This window comes from Anabas testudineus, chromosome 12 (assembly GCF_900324465.2).
Source record: "Anabas testudineus chromosome 12, fAnaTes1.2, whole genome shotgun sequence".
NCBI classification, from domain to species: Eukaryota; Metazoa; Chordata; class Actinopteri; order Anabantiformes; family Anabantidae; genus Anabas; species Anabas testudineus.
Window position 1 is genome coordinate 1397753 of NC_046621.1, and position 20097 is coordinate 1417849.

At 39.3% G+C, this 20097-nt stretch overlaps 3 protein-coding genes and 1 long non-coding RNA gene across 4 annotated transcripts; 2 read left to right on the top strand and 2 right to left on the bottom strand.

Annotated features, from left to right (window-relative positions):
- Positions 1 to 375: 375 nt before the first annotated feature.
- Positions 376 to 4582, top strand: LOC113158138 (stonustoxin subunit beta-like). Its single transcript, XM_026353853.1, has 3 exons — positions 376 to 509; positions 1717 to 3198; positions 3341 to 4582. Exons 1-3 carry the CDS (start codon positions 419 to 421, stop codon positions 3883 to 3885), a joined length of 2118 nt encoding a protein of 705 aa, XP_026209638.1. The 5' UTR covers positions 376 to 418; the 3' UTR covers positions 3886 to 4582.
- A 381-nt stretch (positions 4583 to 4963) lies between these two features.
- LOC113159344 (putative phosphatidylinositol 4-kinase alpha-like protein P2) lies at positions 4964 to 6940 on the bottom strand. The gene is made up of 3 exons (XM_026355979.1): positions 6925 to 6940; positions 5658 to 5778; positions 4964 to 5252 (listed from the first exon to the last, which is right to left on the bottom strand). Exons 2-3 carry the CDS (start codon positions 5752 to 5754, stop codon positions 5089 to 5091), a joined length of 261 nt encoding a protein of 86 aa, XP_026211764.1. The 5' UTR covers positions 5755 to 5778; positions 6925 to 6940; the 3' UTR covers positions 4964 to 5088.
- A 41-nt stretch (positions 6941 to 6981) lies between these two features.
- LOC113159440 lies at positions 6982 to 7732 on the bottom strand. Its single transcript, XR_003298624.1, has 3 exons — positions 7556 to 7732; positions 7352 to 7456; positions 6982 to 7068 (listed from the first exon to the last, which is right to left on the bottom strand). It is a non-coding gene; the product is annotated as an uncharacterized LOC113159440 (long non-coding RNA).
- Positions 7733 to 14421: 6689 nt separating this feature from the next.
- On the top strand, positions 14422 to 19318 carry LOC113159715 (neoverrucotoxin subunit beta-like). The gene is made up of 5 exons (XM_026356570.1): positions 14422 to 14535; positions 14947 to 14987; positions 15751 to 15850; positions 17132 to 18613; positions 18756 to 19318. Exons 3-5 carry the CDS (start codon positions 15760 to 15762, stop codon positions 19298 to 19300), a joined length of 2118 nt encoding a protein of 705 aa, XP_026212355.1. The 5' UTR covers positions 14422 to 14535; positions 14947 to 14987; positions 15751 to 15759; the 3' UTR covers positions 19301 to 19318.
- The last annotated feature ends 779 nt before the right edge of the window (positions 19319 to 20097 follow it).

A 20097-nucleotide genomic window follows, 5' to 3' on the forward strand; every position in this document is an offset into this window, starting at 1 on the left:
CCAATGCTCTACCACTGAACCACCAGTAAAACCACCACCCCAAATAAAATATGAAACTATAAAACAGTTAATGGAGTTAATAATAAAGTAGACACACCATAAAAAATATTATCACCGTGAACACAGGTAAAGAAAAACAGTAGTGAAAGGGGGCAACATAACAGCTGAGTCAGTCAGTTACTACAGGTAACAATCAATAAACTGCAAATAATAGGATTTTAAAGTATCAGCATTTAATACAATTCCTACAGGTAACTGATTGACCAGAACAGTTAGCATCAGGTTACTGTCTTTACTGTCTGACTAAAACCCACTGAGTGCTCTGTGTCTTTCTTCCTTCTTAGTTATGTTCATAAGACTTTGGGCTGTTGCTGATATGTTTAAGTTGCATTGATTTAATTTCTCTCAGGTTGCAGACATGGCCTCAGAGAACATAGAGGTTGCTGCCCTCGGTCGACCTTTCACTGTGGGAATGCTGTACGATGCTCGTAAAGACAAACTGATCCCAGGTAAGAAGCACTCAAACAGCATTACTGTCAGACATGAACAGTATGTTACACTACGATGTCATTATCAGACAAGTAGCATGTCTGTGTTTAATTCATATTTAATTGAATATGATTTAAACTCAGAAAAGTAAACTAATTACAGGAACAACACATAATAATAATAATAAAACACAGTCCTGATTGAAAAGAGCTGAGACCTGTGTGTTTTCAATGGCCCCTGGTATAAGAGATACTGTGTGATATATGATACTTTACAGTATGTTGTCTTCAGCTTTCTCTTCTGACTTTCTGTGAAGTAGCTAGAAGGTGGACAGAAGATATGCCCCAAAAGATACACATGTATATACAGTACCTACACATAGATAACAAATCAATGGTGCTGTTGGTTTGAAAATCTTGGTACTCAGAAACATTCTTAATCCAAGTCAAATCATTAAAAGTTACATTTTGTGTTGAATATACCGGAACAACTTGTACCATTTGTTCTTTGCAAACAACTAAAGTTTGTAAATGTTATCAATACACTCAATTTCCAGCGGGGGCTCTGGGCTCTGACTTGGCCACTCCAAAAAGTAGATTTGTTTTTCTGTAGCCATTTCGGTGTTTTGGGATGTTGCATCATCCAACCTACGTACAGACGTTATCACATTATCCTGAAGAATTTTTGACACATATGGGAAATCTTCCCCCCAATCACTGTAAGCTGGCCCGGAACTGATGCAGCAAAGCAGGCCCAGAAAATGATGTTTCCTCCACCAGACTTTACGATTGGGATGACGTTTTCATGATGATGTGCCGCGACCTTTTTACACCAGATGTAGTGCTAAATCCTTTCCAAATAATTCAATCTATTTTAATCAGTCCACAAAACATTTTACCAATACTACTGTGCAGTGTCAATGTGCTCTTTCAAACTTCAAGCTGCAGTAATGTTCTTTTCAGTAAGCAGCAGCTTCATTCGTGGTGAACTGCCATAGACACCCTGCTAGTTCAATGTTTTACAGTTCTAGTGATGCCTTTTAAATCTTTGTCTGTCACTCTGCGTTGTTTCTTCACCTCATTAATGAGTGTTGGGTCATTTTGACTGGTCGCCCACTTCTTGGTAGAGTAGCCACAGTCCTGAAGTGTTATTTATATTTTATACCTGGTATTGTAAAGATGGCGGTCTTCATGTTTAACTGACGGGTGGTGGTTTATCCTTTAATAGGATTTACACTGTGGGATGATGCAACTCTACAAAACAAGATTCATGAAAGCCCTCAACAGGGCAGTACATTCCAGATCACTTCATCTGACTCCATACAAGAAAAGACCTCTCTGTTGGATGTCGAAGCTTCTCTCAAAGCCAGTTTTCTGGGGGGGCTGATTGAAGTTGGAGGATCTGCAAAGTATCTGAATGATCAGAAGAAATTTAAGAATCAGAGCAGAGTGACCCTTCAGTACAAAGCCACCACCCACTTCAAACAGTTATCAGTGACAACACCTGAAGCCAGAAAAACTAATCAGATTGACGATTCTGTGAAGAGCGTGGCAACGCATGTAGTTACAGCAATCCTCTATGGGGCAAATGCCTTCTTTGTATTTGACAGCCAGAAACTACAGGCTGACAGTGTTCAGGAAATCCAGGGCAGCATGGAAGCAGTGATCAGGAAGATTCCTGCACTTGACATTCAGGGCAAAATTGACATCAAGCTGTCTGATAAAGAGAAAGAACTGACTGACAAATTCTCCTGCACATTCCACGGGGACTTCATTCTTGATAGCAACCCAGCAACATTTCAAGATGCAGTGAAAACCTACCAGGAACTTCCAAAGCTACTGGGAGCACAGAAAGAGAACGGTGTTCCCCTGAAGGTCTGGCTGACGCCACTGAAGAATTTTGATTCTTCAGCTGCTGATATGGTGAAACAAATCAAAGCTACAGTGGTGAGCAAAGTGCAGGAAGCTCTAGACGGTGTAAACGAACTGCAAATGAGATGCAACGAGTCTTTGGAAGATAGTTTGGTAGAGTGTTTTCCACAAATACATAAAAAGTTGAGCAGATTCCAAAGAAACTGTGACGACTACAGATCTAGTATCAAAGAGGCCATTGCCAAGAAACTGCCCTCCATCCGGGCAGGTGAGGAAGACGAGTGCTCATTAGAAAAGCTGTTTGAACACAGAGATACGTCTCCATTCAGTGACGAAAACCTGAACAACTGGCTGCTGGATAAAGAGAGACAGATCAACATCATTAAATCCTGTTTAGATGGGATTGATAGAACAAACATCGTTGCTAATAAGTCACAATTTGACAGAGTGATGTTCACTCCAGGCGTAGAAGATCTTCTGTGCTTTGTTTTCACGTCTCTGGAAAGTGCCGACTCCTACCTGGACAAGATGGTCAACTACTTACACCAGCATGACTCAAAACAAGCAGTGGATGTCGATCCACCTTCTAAAGACCGCTGGTACAAATCAGATGAAGTGATATCAAGAATGAAAGAAAAGGCCAAACTCTTCCACGCTCTTTACAAAGAGCTGAAGAACAGCAGCAGAGTCCGTCTGGTTGTGACAACCAAGTCCGATGAGAAAAACCGAGGGGCAAGTTTGTACCATTACAGTAAAGGCAAACTGATCACTGCAGATTTTACAAAGCCTGACGTCCCTCCTGTGGAGAAAATCAGTGATAAAAGCTCTTTAATGTGGTGTAAGTACTTTTTTAATACATTTCAGTCAAAACAATACTGACTCTTCATTAAATTAAAGGATGTATGTACACAGATGTGGAGGCGAGATGATAACATAACAATGATCCCTAGCGATGAACTGTGTCTTGTTTTCTCCAACAGATGCCTGTGATCTCACCATGGACACAAACACAGTGAACTACGACCTCACTCTTTCTGATGGCAACAAAAAAGCAACACGTGGAACCAGACAATCGTATCCTGATCACCCAAAGAGGTTTCGTGATTGTCCTCAGGTGTTGTGTAACGAGAGTCTGACTGGGCGTCATTACTGGGAGGTGGAGTGGGAGGATGGTTATAATGAAGATGTAGCTGTAGGTGTAGCATACAAAGAAATCCGAAGGACAGACTATAGTTCTCAGCTGGGATCAACTAACATTTCCTGGTGTTTTGGCCTCAATACCATCATCACTAAGCTCTTTGTGGGGCACAATGATAAGTGGGAGAATTTCCCATTCCCCCCTACAGGCTGCAAAAGAGTTGGAGTGTACCTGGACTGGCCTGCTGGGACCTTGTCCTTCTACCAAGTCTCCTCCAACACACTCAGTCACCTCTACACCTACCATACCACATTCACTCAGCCCGTTTACCCGGGCTGCTTCATTAAGAGCCAGGGCAGCTCTGTGTACCTGTGCCCAATTAATTAAGAAACAGACAACACTCACTTTCAAAAAAAGAGTTTGTCGGCATCAATCATCTGTGACTTTTACTGTTCACAGACACAAACATGCAGTTAAACCTTTGACCTTCTGATAGATTACACAGGCATTTAACATTTAGGCTGCAGTTTCTTTCTCTTATTACCACTTATGGGGATGATGGTTTATTTTATGACACTGTTACTATGGGTTTGTCTTTCAAATATATTCTGTTATATCCCTTTATATTTTAGAGATTTATTCTACAAAGTAGTTGAACTGGTGCAGGATTTGAATGTGTGCAGCAGATTTTCTGGCAGTCCCTGTAACATTTCACCAAATGTCTGTTGACATGATGATCTGTTCACTAAAGTCAACTTAGTGGGTTCAAACCAACAAACCACTACCACAGCTAAAATCTGTTAATTTTCTAACTCATGTGAATCTATCTTTGCAACTAATGTTTAATGGTAATTATGTTGGACAGTTGGCTTCAAGAGACGTGTAACTGAAGACTGTTCTTGTTATTTCTGATTGGTGATGGGGGTTCATCTATTTCCTTTTTTTAAATACTTTACTTAGGGCGTTCAGGATTGAACCCCTGTGTTTTGTAAAGAAAGCTTCTGCTTAGCGTTCTGGTGGCTGAAAACATAAATTCTGTGATAATACATTTGCTTTCATGTGTAATATTCAATAAAGCAACGAATTAAGCATCAAGAATCGTGTGCCACTTATTTTATTTTAGTTATACTGGAACATATGAATCTTCCACCTGCTGCTCGTTTTCACAAAACTGAAATCTTGAAACGTGTGTAAATTCTATTAGCATCTTATCTCTATCTATCTATCTCTAACTTTTAGAGATACTTTAGGACTTACTTAAGGAGTTTAATGGTTTGACCTCTGAAGCAGGGCAGTCCAGTGTCCAGCATCAGGGTCACTAGAGAGACCACAGCATCCATGTAGGGAGAGAAGAACCAAATAACAACACTTTGGAGAAACGTCTTTCTTAAAGAGCTGTGGTCTGGGGTTTACACCAAAAACCCAAAGCCACAAAGTCTTAGAGAACCCAGGTTACACAAGTAACAACACTATCTGTATTTATTTATTTATTCAAAAAGAAGCTAAACGATCTTCAGCTGAAACACGGCCTGCCAAAGTGTTGGAGCAGCACTCACGTCTTTCTCACTTTATCTTTACTTTTACAGTTTCTTACCGTACAGCCAGATATCCTCGGACACACATCTCCATGAACCATTTGAAAGGCGTGGCCTCCATCTTTCCTCCCATGATCATCACCATCTCGTCTGTCAGCTTGATGTCCGGCTCCCAGCCCAGGTTACCACCAGGAGAGCTCTCAAACATGAAGCCAAAGTCTGTAGGAACCGAGGCAGACATGAACACAAACCTCATTTTGTTGTTCCTGGTTTCTGTAAATGAGATTCCTCTTTCACTCCAGACTTTTTGTATGCCTGACTCACAGATTCTAACTGTGTAGTGACAGAAAATAATGATTCCTTTAATTCTCTTTTTATTTTGATGTGTGTGTTGTGCAGACTGAGCACAGTGAGACAGGCAAACAGAACGAAGCTCCTTTTCACAGCAGGAACTGTCTGAATTAAACAAATACATGATGAAAACTGACTTATTTATACCTCTGAAGGCCACTGTATCATCGTATCATCAGATTTGGACTTAGGACAGACTCGTACAAACAAAGTGTTAGCAGGTTACTGAAGAGAATGGAAACACAGTCAATGACCAAATGACTCATGCTGTACCTATGTGGATGAGATGGCCTTTGCTGTCCAGCATAATGTTGCCGTTGTGTCTGTCTTTGATCTGCAGCAGGAACAGTAGGAGGCTGTAGGCGGCCATACTGCGGATGAAGTTATACCGAGCCTGTAGGAGGGAGAAGAGGACATGTGCTTGTTTAGATTGTGATTAACCTTCAACAGTAATACCATCAAATAAGCGACAGCAGCATCTTCTTGGTTTAAACATCTTCTGGATAAAAATGTCTACCAAATAGCTAAATGTAAATGTAAACACATTTTACAGTGAACGTGTTCCAGTTCCTCCCTCTGACCTGGTCTGTGGGCTTTGTTTTGTTCTGTCTCACTCTCCTGCCACACGCCCATATATGGACTTCCTCTGCTCTCCACTCTCACTCACCTGACTAATTGACTCATTCAGTTCACCTGGTCATCCCTCCACTTTATAAGCTCCCCTCAGTCCTCTGCTCATTGCTGGTTTGTCACTTCTGCTTATTCATTCATGCTCTCACACGACTCCTCCATGAATCTGGTTAGTCTGTCTGTTCGTTTGTCCGTCAGGAACCTCCATTTTGTTTGTACGTTTGGTTTGTCTGGTCTGCGGTCATGCAGTGTTTTTTAGTTGATCCTTTGTCCTGTTTGCTTTGTATGTTTGTTCTCGTTTTTCCTGCCTTCAGCACTGATTTACCTTTGTTACTTTTGTATTTCTGTTAGTGAGTTGTAGTTTGTATTTTTGTCTGGTGATTTCTTGGTTGGTACTTTGTATGTATTGTTGGTTTATTGGTTGGTACTTTGTATGTATTGTTGGTTTATTGGTTGGTACTTTGTATGTTTTTTGTTGGTTTATCGGTTGGTACTTTGTATGTTTTTTGTTGGTTTATCGGTTGGTACTTTGTATGTTTTTTGTTGGTTTATCGGTTGGTACTTTGTATGTTTTTTGTTGGTTTATTGGTTGGTACTTTGTATGTATTGTTGGTTTATTGGTAGATACTTTGTATGTATTGTTGGTTTATTGGTTGGTACTTTGTATGTTTTTTGTTGGTTTATCGGTTGGTACTTTGTATGTTTTGTTGGTTTATTAGTTTTGTGTTTTGCTGCATTATGGCAGCGCTTTTGTTTGTCACTTTGTTTTTGTCCACCGTGTTTCTTTCAGTTGTTACTTTGTTGGCGTTGGTTAGTTCCTTGTGTCCCCTGCCCTTTTTTGTTAATAAATATACTTTTTGTTCTCACCCGTTTGGTCCCCTGTCTGTCCGTTTTGTAACAGAACACTCACTTTGATATCTGACACACCTTTTTGGAAGGCGAGGGTAGATTCATCGCCGTACTGGTAACGGAAGTAATCGTACATCCCAAAGTCTGTTTGTCTGCCCAGCTGGTCTCGGGATTTACAGTCTGGGATGCACTCGATCACACCACACTAAGGAAAAGAAGATCAATAAGTAAAAATGTAATAATGAAGTCAAAATTCATTTTTTACAGCCTACAAATAAAGACGTTTGATAATTTTGATAACTTAAAACTATTTATTCTGACTGGTCTCAGTTTCTTTTTGGAGATCTAAAATTATCTCACAAACACTGTTAAACTCAAATTTCCTATCTTAATTTATTTTCCCTGCACAAGTCACCGAGTAACTCTTCAAAATGACAAGAGATCTACAGTACCAGATTTGGAGGAATTAATGAAACATGAATTCTCACCCCCGGTGCAGTGGCCACGACTCTATAAGGGAAGACAAACAGATCCAGCCCCACCAGCTGGAAGATATTCTTAAAGAGTCCAATGATCTGCAGAGCGAGCATATCCTGGAGACAGAAGAGAAACACCGGAGGACCACAAGACTCAGTCAGAGTTTATTCCTTCGATATGTCTGAGGAAATATGAAGGAAAGGAAATAAAAATACCTGTCTGCAGTCATCTCCTACTTTAAAGATGGCAGCCTGCCAGCAAACCCTGCGTGATCCATCTGGATTCTCCTCTCCATCCTCCAGAGACTCTGAGGGGCAGCGGAGACCCTCCCTCTCCAGTTCACTCACTCCACAGCGCTTCACCTTAAACTTGGCCAGATATGGAGCCTTGGCAGCGCTGTAACGACAACAGGTGAACAAAACAAAGCTTTCATGAGTTAGAGGAAACAGCATGTGAATAAATGATGGACGACAAGAAGTATAAACAGAGCAACAGACAAATCAAGACCATGAGCTTTGTCTAAAAGGAAAGTAGATTTCACAAACCTAGGGTCCGACTCCATAGCCAGAGACCACACAACACACAAATGCAAGTTAAATGAAGGTTTATTGACAAAAATGATGTGTAATGGAGTCACAGGACTCAGCAACTGGACAGGGCTGTCGCCAGGGGAGTATGGAGGTCTAGGAGAGGAGACAGAGTTAAGTCAAATCTGTGGCTGCATCTTGAGTAGTGTTAAGGGGGTTATTCACTGGAGTCTTGGTGACTGATGGTCGAGGGGCATGGAGGAGTGAACCAATTAGGAGACTGTGAGGAGTTTAGACTGTTGAATGGTGAATTGGAAGTGGTGGTTTGTAGACCGGTGAATATGGTGGAACTTCCAAGATGGCCGACAGCAGAATGAAGCACGTGTAGACTGGGAGCAGAGGAATATGTTCTGAAGAATGAGCTATGTTACAAAAGCAGAATGCTTATCATTTATATTTATTATATTTATTGCTTTGTAAAGACAGGAAGCTTTAAATATTTTTGTTCCTTTTCTGAATATGTGAATTTTGAGCTCAGTTCTCTTTCAGAAATGAATAAAGATGTGTCGTTGATGAGGTGTCTCTGAGTTTTACTGCACTTATCTATCATCATGCTTGTTGTGCTCACATCGTACCTGAAGGCTCCAACATTTACCCTCCTGCATGAACTGATGCTTCTCTATTATACACAGACTTCTGCAGACTGGTGCATGTTAATGTTCACATTATGTTAATTCTTCTGCATGTTCAGTGGAGACAGAGACAAACTGCACACATAAAAAGTGAAGGGGAGGTTTTAAAGAACATTTCAACCTCGAAAATAAACAGAATTAAAATGAAGAACAGAGATAAGACAAGTGAGGTCCAGTGGATTATTTAATGAAATGTTTAAATTTTAGAATGATATCTACTTATGTGACACTTTATGGAAACATCTCATCAGATCAGACATTTTCTCAGCAACCTTTAATACAACTTCTTAATTCACTGACTACAGTTAATATTTGAATTAAATGTTCTTTAATAAAAAAGAAGATGCAGCTTCCACTATCCAAAACAATAAAGCATCTTTTTCTATCAGTAAAAATATTTCTGTTTATTGTGCTTAAATACTTTTTGCAACCATAAACATTAATTTTAAGTTTAGAAAAAACATTTTTATTTCATAAACCTTTTACATGAGTCCAGTGACATCAAACAAGAAATAACTGACAGTATCTTTTAAAAACAGACGACAGCTAACTAACTAAGACTAACAAGTTTAACTAACTAAACTAACATTGATTAAAAAACACGTGATAATAAGCAGTGGTACTTACAGTAGTACTGCTATTTTATTTATTGTGTATTGAGTCTCAGACACTAGATGGACCTGTGGAGTTACAGTTTGGATGAAGGAAAAAGGTGAAAGAGTGACAATATTTATCACTGCACCGCCTTCATTAGTGTGTTTTAACTGGTTGAAATAGAATGAAATAAAAAATGTAGAAATAAACTTCTGGATGAGAACAGGGAAAAAAGACTAAATGTTTCACAAAGCAGCAGATTAACACACAGAAAGAGAAGAAACCATTAATTAAGGGAGCTCTCCTTCATTTATAAATACTGTTAAAGATGTAGTTTAGACCAAATGTTGAATCTTTAAAACATGTAGTGAAGAAGAAATGATCCTTGTTTCAGTTGAAATGAGTCAAATTCTCCTGCAGGAAACAATTAAGAGTGAACAAATACTTATATAAACCTTACATGGGCTGCTCTTCACATTGTTTCTCCATAGAAACATGAAACAACAATGAAATGTAGACGTAAAACAGACAAAGGAAGTCACACGTCGAATTCACACTCTACATGGTGACATGAGGATTGATGCTTTGATATTAAAACGACCACAATCATTCAAACAACTCATTTACTTTGAAACAGGACTTCAACAGAGCCTCTCTCTCTTTATATTTCTACAAGAAGTAAAGCAGACTCAATAATAACTTGTTTAAACCAGTTGTAAAGATGCGTCAGTGTCTCCTGATCCCTGTGACATTTATTCAGAACAAATAACACCACGAGTGTGTGGTTACTTCACTTGATGCTTTTTGTGTGATGAGCAGTGATCTACATAAAGCCCACATAGAGAGAAGCCTGACTCCCTATCAGGTTGGATGGTGTCTGGTCCAGTGCACGTTGTAGGAGCTTTTCTCTCGTTATGTTTGTATCTGTTTCTCCAGGTGTGTTGAGGTGTGGTTTCTGTGGAACCACTTTCTCTGGCAAGTCACCAAAGGCAGTAAAGGCATAAAGAGCAACTTCTGCCTGTCAGCATAGATCTAAATAATGATAATGAATACTTTATTAATCCCTTGGAGAAATTGTGGTTGAAAAGCTGCCAGACAGTACATGTCAGCTCTACTACATGGATTCAGTGTCGTGCTCAAGGACACCTTAGAAAGTAACCAAGAGGAACCGGGAATCAAACCACTCACACTGGTGTTTGTAGACAGCTGCTCCACAACCTGAGCTACAAAAAAAGTTTAATGCAAGACTGCTGTTCTGTTTGGGAACAGTACTGAATTCAGTACTGTTTCTGATATAGGAAATGTTTTATTTGCCATAACTTATTGGTCATATGAGTTGGAACATGAGTCGAATCAGGCTCACAGTGTTACAAACTAAGACTGAGGGGACCAAACAGGTAAGAACAAAAGGATATGTGTATTAACAAAAAGGGCAGGGACACAGGGAGGGAACAAACACTGAAAGTAACAACTTAAAGAGACCCGAAAACACGGTGGCAAAATACAAACTAAACCATAACCTGACATACAAAGTGAAGGCAGGAAAACGAGAACAAACATACAAAGCTAACAGGACAAAGTATCAACTAAAAACGCTGCATAAACGCAGACAAAACAATTCAAATGTACAAACAAAAACAGAGAGGGTCCTGACGGACTAACGAACATATGAACAAACAGACTGACCAGATTCGTGGAGGATACGGCGCAAACAAGACATGAACATGAGTAGTGTGAGAGCATGAATGAACAAACCAGCAATTAACCAGGGGACTGAGGGGTGCTTATAAAACAGAGGGATGCACAGGTGAAATTAGTCTGTATCAGTCCGGTCAGCGGAGAGGGGAGGAAGTCCATACATGGGTGTGGCAGGAGAGTGAGAAACAAAACAAAACAAAACAAAACAAAACAAAACAAAACAAAACAAAACAAAACAAAACAAAACAAAACAAAACAAAACAAAACAAAACAACAAAACAAAACAACAACTAAACTAAACAAAACAAAACAAAAAAACAAAAAAACAAAACAAAACAAAACAAACAACAAAACAAACAACAAAACAAAACAACAAAACAAAACAAAACAAAACAAAACAAAACAAAACAAAACAAAACAAAACAAAACAAAACAAAACAACAAAACAAAACAACAAAACAACAAAACAAAACAAAAAACAAAACAACAACAAAACAAAACAAAACAAAAAACAAAACAAAACAAACAAACAAACAACAAAACAAAACAAAACAAAACAAACAACAAAACAAAACAAAACAAATAACAACAAAACAAAACAAAAAAACAAAACAAAAAAACAACAAAACAACAAAAAAAACAAAACAAAACAACAAAACAAAACAAAACAAAACAACAAAACAACAAAACAAAACAAAACAAAACAAAACAAAACAAAACAAAACAAAACAACAAAAAACAACAAAAAACAACAAAACAAAACAAAAAACAACAAAACAAAACAACAAAACAAAACAAAACAAACCCACAGACAGGGACAGAGGGACGAACTGTAACACACAGCAGTCTTTACCTGCTCCCCTACTCAATGTTCTTAAACTTCAAATGTAAAATGCACATAAAATGGATCTAAAAACCTATTTGCAACATCAGTTCACTGGAATCTGTGATCCAACATTACAGAGACAGATTTTTGTTGCCACATCACACTGATAAGCTTAAAGCTTACAACAACTTGCCAGAATTGCCTGAAGAAGGATTTTTAACAGAGATGCTGATGCCAACTCACGTAAGAGTCATGTCACGGCAAATTCTGCCGCTACAGTGAGATTAATCAAAGAGTCACAAACCCAATCTGTCTTTCTGTGGTTTTAATCTTGGCCAAGAGAGAAGAACACAATAGCACACAAGGCGCTCTGTGTAGTTCAGAGGTCAATGGTCACATACATTCACTAAATATATTTAAGAATCCTCCAGTCATTGGCTGCATTCAGTTCCATTTCCCTTTATAGTGTAGAACATTTCAGTACAATTCAATTCAACTTTGAAGTCACCTCAGAAATGTATAGAAAACCCAACAACCCCACTGAGCAGCACCAGGAGACAGTGGAGAGGAAGAAACCTCCAGCAGAACCAGTGGTGGGCGGCCATCTGCCTCAACCGGTTGGGGTGAGTGGAAAGAGGAGAGAAAACAACAACAAGCAGCAAGAAGACTGGACAGGTTGGTAGAACCAGTAACTGGACTCTGGAGATGTACAGGTCCAAGGAGGAGGATACCTGCAGAGGAGAACAGAGAGGAGGAAACACAACTACAGGAGAGAGAAGACACAAAGTTAATGACATGAAATGGTAGAATTTGAATGGACAGAGGAGAAAAGAAAGATAGAGCCTGAATATTAAGTGCTTTATATGTGAGGAGAAGAACTTTATTCTGGATTTTACAGGGAGCTAATGGAGAGAAGCTAATGTAGGAGAAATATGATCTCTTATTACTTCCAGTCAGAACTCTGGCTGCAGTTCTCAAGAACAATGTTATCTATACTGATATCTACCAAGGGGTGAACTGGGTGCATCTGGATTTCTTCAGTCCTGTAGAATGACACTCTCTGTACTTATGATCAGGTACCATAGAACTGGAACGAACCTGACCCAAGTTATGTTGTAAAATGCTATTGACAGATGAGTTGAGTTTGGCAAAGTGTCTTTTTGTTATTCAAACTTACAGCTTGACTGTTTTAAATTTTTTGTTTAAAATGTTAACACCTTACAAGACTGGAGGAGGTATTTACAAGAGATCTGATGGAGAAACACTGAGCATGAAAGTGGAAGGTAGACGAGGAAAGTGTCCCAGTGATTCAAGGTGAGTAGTGAAATGATGTCCAAGATGGTCCGGTAAGCATGTTGGTTCTGAAAAGGTTTTAGAGGATGATTTGAGGCGAGAGCTTGAGACAATGCACACACCTGGTAGAGTCAAAGTAACACACACACAGGTAATATTAAATGACTGACAGCCTCAACAAGATCCAATTTACAAAGTAAAACCTCCAGGTGTTGATTAGAGCTGTTCTGTACATGAACAAACACATCTCTAGATGTTAAAGTCAAAATGTGTTGTTACAGCCAAATGCTCTAAGTCAGAAAGTGTCTGTAAGAAAGGGAATGAAGGGGTTTTAGTTCTTAGAGGACACAATTAAAAAGACACAATGTTTTAAGATACGGTGTGTAGAGGTGGAGGTAAATACAGGGAACCAGCAGGGGAACCAGGGAACTCTGGGTTAGTGCAGGAGAGAGCAGGGGGTGAAAAACACAAGGCAGAGCAGGAACAAGGCAAATGCAAGGTGTGGGTACAAACAGGGTCAAAAACTAGGCACCCTCTGATTAAAGAAATCACAGAAACAACTGTAACTGAATCTCAATCAGGAACTACTTATTATTATTGTTATTGTACCATCATCATCATCACATCCACAGGGCAACTGGGAACGATCATTTCTTTCTGTGTTCTGAGTTAAATATCTTGTTATCACCAGAAAACAAAAGCACTTTTCTAATTTTGGATTCAACTATATGGACATTACGACTCTTTTGCTAATCATCATAACAGGTTCTAGTACAAAGAATAGGTTTGTCTCTTTCCTAACTGCACTACTGTACGTGTCATTTAGATTATATATCTGTATATATACTGAGTTTTCTGTGCTGATGTCGTTCTGTATTTGTGTTGATGTGGATCTTTTCTGGTTGTTGTTCCTTTTCTTTCTGTGTGAGTTTGGAGCAACTGTAACAAAGCAAAACAATTTCCCTCTGATTAATAAAGTGTTTTGAATCTTGATATTTGAACAAGTAATCAGTTTTTCAGGTTGCCTGTTCCTCAACACCCAATTCTAAAAACCTAAGGAATTCAGCTTGAAGGGAGTTATTTTAAATTGGGCACAAATGTCACTTAATCTTGGACAGTTTAGATCTTGGTAGCCAAAAGTCAAAGGTCAAGGTCACAGTCACCTCATGTTTATCCAGTTCGTCGTCAAAGGTCATCAGCAAAGGTCACTGTGACACCATGTGTGTCTTATCCCTGTCAATGCTATTTCTTAAGAAACACCTGGAAAGAGTTTCACTACACAGGACAAACATCCACGTGGACTCATGTATAAACTACAATGGTCAGCTGAGCCAAACAACCACAGTGTTCCAAATATAGATTTACTGGCAGTGAAAGATGAGATAAAACTTTCAGTCAATTACTCATCTGATTCTGGCTCCCAGCTGTTTTCTTTGTTTCCTTGGAGCTAACACAGTGACTTCATCATGACGTCGGCTGTAACAGGGTTTATTATACCTGCATCTCCATGATTCCTGCAGCCTGCAGACTTCAGGGAGACTCACCGCTGCAGCAGTTGGATTAAGGTAACAGAACTCCAAATGTCTACTGTTCGTTTGAGTTAATATTTGTTTTACATTTTCATTTAAATACTTTTGTCTCTAGGTTATTTTTTATAATTGTTACAGTCACTACAACAGACAAGTTATTAGATTTTTATTTAATGTAAATATAAAAACGAATTTTTAGCTTTCTTTAACTGGCAGGTTAATTTTTAAAAGTATATTAATGTATAGAATGTAATTTGGATTTGGAAAGGGATATTATGCCAGTGTGACCTGAACTGTTGTTGGTTGAAAGTTGTGCAAAATCCACAAACATATTTCAAATTGTATGATCACATTCTAACAACACTGTTATAATATTGATCACTAACTAATTGTGATATAGAATATTTTTCCAGTTTCATCTCTAATTGATAACAAATTTTTTGACAGTGCTCAAGCTTCATCTTCATCATTTAGTTGTGTTCTTCTCGGTGAGTTGGATGCAGATTTGTGTGTTTCTGTGTGTGATCTGAGACATTTTCTGTAAAATGTGAGAGTGGAGTGGCTCTTTGTTAATACTACATTATTCTTATTGTATCTGATGATATCTTATAACCTTATATCCTGGAGATCTTATATCTTGTGATTTTCCACATGGCAGATAAAATATCCAACTATACTATACTCTACACGTTGATTTGACATGTTTTTACACTTGATGCCCTGCCAGCTGCAACCCTCGGGGCAGCAGGGCTTGGGAGTGGCACCAAGGTCGACCTTAGGGGCTGGGTGGGGCCATACCTGGTGGGGTGGGATTTAAAGTTATGGCCTTCTGCATTCCAACCCAATGCTCTACCACTGAACCACAAGTAAAACCACCACCCCAAATAAAATATGAAACTATAAAACAGTTAATGGAGTTAATAATAAAGTAGACACACCATAAAAAATATTATCACCGTGAACACAGGTGAAGAAAAACAGTAGTGAAAGGGGGCAACATAACAGCTGAGTCAGTCAGTTACTACAGGTAACAATCAATAAACTGCAAATAATAGGATTTTAAAGTATCAGCATTTAATACAGTTCCTACAGGTAACTGATTGACCAGAACAGTTAGCATCAGGTTACTGTCTTTACTGTTTAGACTAAAACCCACTGAGTGCTCTGTGTCTTTCTTCCTTCTTAGTTATGTTCATAAGACTTTGGGCTGTTGCTGAAATGTTTAAGTTGCATTGATTTAATTTCCCTCAGGTTGCAGACATGGCCTCACAGAACATAGAGGTTGCTGCCCTCGGTCGACCTTTCACTGTGGGAATGCTGTATGATGCTCGTAAAGACAAACTGATCCCAGGTAAGAAGCACTCAAACAGCATTACTGTCAGACATGAACAGTATGTTACACTACGATGTCATTAACAGACAAGTAGCATGTCTGTGTTTAATTCATATTTAATTGAATATGATTTAAACTCAGAAAAGTAAACTAATTACAGGAACAACACATAATAATAATAATAATAAAACACAGTCCTGATTGAAAAGAGCTGAGACCTGTGTGTTTTCAATGGCCCCTGGTATAAGAGATACTGTGTGATATATGATACTTTACAGTATGTTGTCTTTAGCCTTCTCTTCTGACCTTCTGTGAAGTAGCTAGAAGGTGGACAGAAGATATGCCCCAAAAGATACACATGTATATACAGTACCTACACATAGATAACAAATCAATGGTGCTGTTGGTTTGAAAATCTTGGTACTCAGAAACATTCTTAATCCAAGTCAAATCATTAAAAGTTACATTTTGTGTTGAATATACCGAAACAACTTGTACCATTTGTTCTTTGCAAACAACTAAAGTTTGTAAATGTTATCAATACACTCAATTTCCAGCGGGGGCTCTGGGCTCTGACTTGGCCACTCCAAAAAGTAGATTTGTTTTTCTGTAGCCATTTCGGTGTTTTGGGATGTTGCATCATCCAACCTACGTACAGACGTTATCACATTATCCTGAAGAATTTTTGACACATATGGGAAATCTTCCCCCCAATCACTGTAAGCTGGCCCGGAACTGATGCAGCAAAGCAGGCCCAGAAAATGATGTTTCCTCCACCAGACTTTACGATTGGGATGACGTTTTCATGATGATGTGCCGCGACCTTTTTACACCAGATGTAGTGCTAAATCCTTTCCAAATAATTCAATTTATTTTAATCAGTCCACAAAACATTTTACCAATACTACTGTGCAGTGTCAATGTGCTCTTTCAAACTTCAAGCTGCAGTAATGTTCTTTTCAGTAAGCAGCAGCTTCATTCGTGGTGAACTGCCATAGACACCCTGCTAGTTCAATGTTTTACAGTTCTAGTGATGCCTTTTAAATCTTTGTCTGTCACTCTGCGTTGTTTCTTCACCTCATTAATGAGTGTTGGGTCATTTTGACTGGTCGCCCACTTCTTGGTAGAGTAGCCACAGTCCTGAAGTGTCTCAATTTCAGAATATTTGCCTAACTGTAGACTGGTAAATTTCTAAAGTATTTGACATCACTTTGAAACCATTTCCAGCTTTATACCTGGTACTGTAAAAGATGGTGGTCTTCATGTTTAACTGACGGGTGGTGGTTTATCCTTTAATAGGATTTACACTGTGGGATGATGCAACTCTACAAAACAAGATTCATGAAAGCTCTCAACAGGGCAGTACATTCCAGATCACTTCATCTGACTCCATACAAGAAAAGACCTCTCTGTTGGATGTCGAAGCTTCTCTCAAAGCCAGTTTTCTGGGGGGGCTGATTGAAGTTGGAGGATCTGCAAAGTATCTGAATGATCAGAAGAAATTTAAGAATCAGAGCAGAGTGACCCTTCAGTACAAAGCCACCACCCACTTCAAACAGTTATCAGTGACAACCCCTGAAGCCAGAAAAACTAATCAGATTGACGATTCTGTGAAGAGCGTGGCGACGCATGTAGTTACAGCAATCCTCTATGGGGCAAATGCCTTCTTTGTATTTGACAGCCAGAAACTACAGGCTGACAGTGTTCAGGAAATCCAGGGCAGCATGGAAGCAGTGATCAGGAAGATTCCTGCACTTGACATTCAGGGCAAAATTGACATCAAGCTGTCTGATAAAGAGAAAGAACTGACTGACAAATTCTCCTGCACATTCCACGGGGACTTCATTCTTGATAGCAACCCAGCAACATTTCAAGATGCAGTGAAAACCTACCAGGAACTTCCAAAGCTACTGGGAGCACAGAAAGAGAACGGTGTTCCCCTGAAGGTCTGGCTGACGCCACTGAAAACTTTCGATTCCTCAGCTGCTGATTTGGTGAAACAGATCAAAGCTGCAGTCGTGAGCAAAGTGCAGGAAGCTCTAGACGGTGTAAACGAACTGAAAATGAGATGCAACGAGTCTTTGGAAGATAGTTTGGTAGAGTGTTTTCCACAGATACATAAAAAGTTGAGCAGATTCCAAAGAAACTGTGACGACTACAGATCTAGTATCAAAGAGGCCATTGCAAAAAAACTGCCCTCCATCCGGGCAGGTGAGGAAGACGAGTGCTCATTAGAAAAGCTGTTTGAACACAGAGATACGTCTCCATTCAGTGACGAAAACCTGAACAACTGGCTGCTGGACAAAGAGAGACAGATCAACATCATTAAATCCTGTTTAGATGGGATTGATAGAACAAACATCGTTGCTAATAAGTCACAATTTGACAGAGTGATGTTCACTCCAGGCATAGAAGATCTTCTGTGCTTTGTTTTCACGTCTCTGGAAAGTGCCGACTCCTACCTGGACAAGATGGTCAACTACTTACACCAGCATGACTCAAAACAAGCAGTGGATGTCGATCCACCTTCTAAAGACCGCTGGTACAAATCAGATGAAGTGATATCAAGAATGAAAGAAAAGGCCAAACTCTTCCACGCTCTTTACAAAGAGCTGAAGAACAGCAGCAGAGTCCGTCTGGTTGTGACGACCAAGTCCGATGAGAAAAACCGAGGGGCAAGTTTGTACCATTACAGTAAAGGCAAACTGATCACTGCAGATTTTACAAAGCCTGACGTCCCTCCTGTGGAGAAAATCAGCGATAAAAGCTCTTTAATGTGGTGTAAGTACTTTTTTAATACATTTCAGTCAAAACAATACTGACTCTTCATTAAATTAAAGGATGTATGTACACAGATGTGGAGGCGAGATGATAACATAACAATGATCCCTAGCAATGAACTGTGTCTTGTTTTCTCCAACAGATGCCTGTGATCTCACCATGGACACAAACACAGTGAACTACGACCTCACTCTTTCTGATGGCAACAAAAAAGCAACACGTGGAACCAGACAATCATATCCTGATCACCTAAAGAGGTTTCGTGATTGTCCTCAGGTGTTGTGTAACGAGAGGCTCACTGGGCGTCATTACTGGGAGGTGGAGTGGAATGAGGGTTTTAATGAAGATGTAGCTGTAGGTGTAGCATACAAAGAAATCCCAAGGACAGACGAAGGTTCTCTGCTGGGAAGAACTAACATGTCTTGGTGTTTTGGCATCTATACCAACAAACCTGAGCTCTTTGTGGGGCACGATTATAAGTGGGAGCATTTCCCTTTCCCCCCTACAGGCTGCAAAAGAGTTGGAGTGTACCTGGACTGGCCTGCTGGGACCTTGTCCTTCTACCAAGTCTCCTCCAACACACTCAGTCACCTCTACACCTACCGTACCACATTCACTCAGCCCGTTTACCCAGGCTGCTTCATTAAGAGCCAACGCAGCTCTGCGTACCTGTGCCCAATTATTTAAGAAACAGACAACACTCACTTTCAAAAAAAGAGTTTGTTGGCATCAATCATCTGACTTTTACTGTTCACAGACCAAAACATGCAGTTAAACCTTTGACCTTCTGATAGATTACACAGGCATTTAACATTTAGGCTGCAGTTTCTTTCTCTTATTACCACTTATGGGGATGATGGTTTATTTTATGACACTGTTACTATGGGTTTATCTTTCAAATATATTCTGTTATATCCCTTTATATTTTAGAGATTTATTCTACAAAGTAGTTGAACTGGTGCAGGATTTGAATGTGTGCAGCAGATTTTCTGGCAGTCCCTGTAACATTTCACCAAATGTCTGTTGACATGATGATCTGTTCACTAAAGTCAACTTAGTGGGTTCAAACCAACAAACCACTACCACAGCTAAAATCTGTTAATTTACTAACTCATGTGAATCTATTTTTATTGTTTAATGGTAATTATGTTGGACAGTTGGCTTCAAGAGACGTGTAACTGAAGACTGTTCTTGTTATTTCTGATTGGTGATGGGGGTTCATCTATTTCCTTTTTTTAAATACTTTACTTAGGGGGTTCAGGATTGAACCCCTGTGTTTTGTAAAGAAAGCTTCTGCTTAGCGTTCTGTTGGCAGAAAACACAAATTCTTTGATAATAAATTTGCTTTCATGTGTAATATTCAATAAAGCAAAGAATTAAGCATCAAGGATCACGTGCCATTTATTCTATTTTATTTTAGTTATACTGGAACATATGAATCTTCCACCTGCTGCTCGTTTTCACAAAACTGAAATCTTGAAACG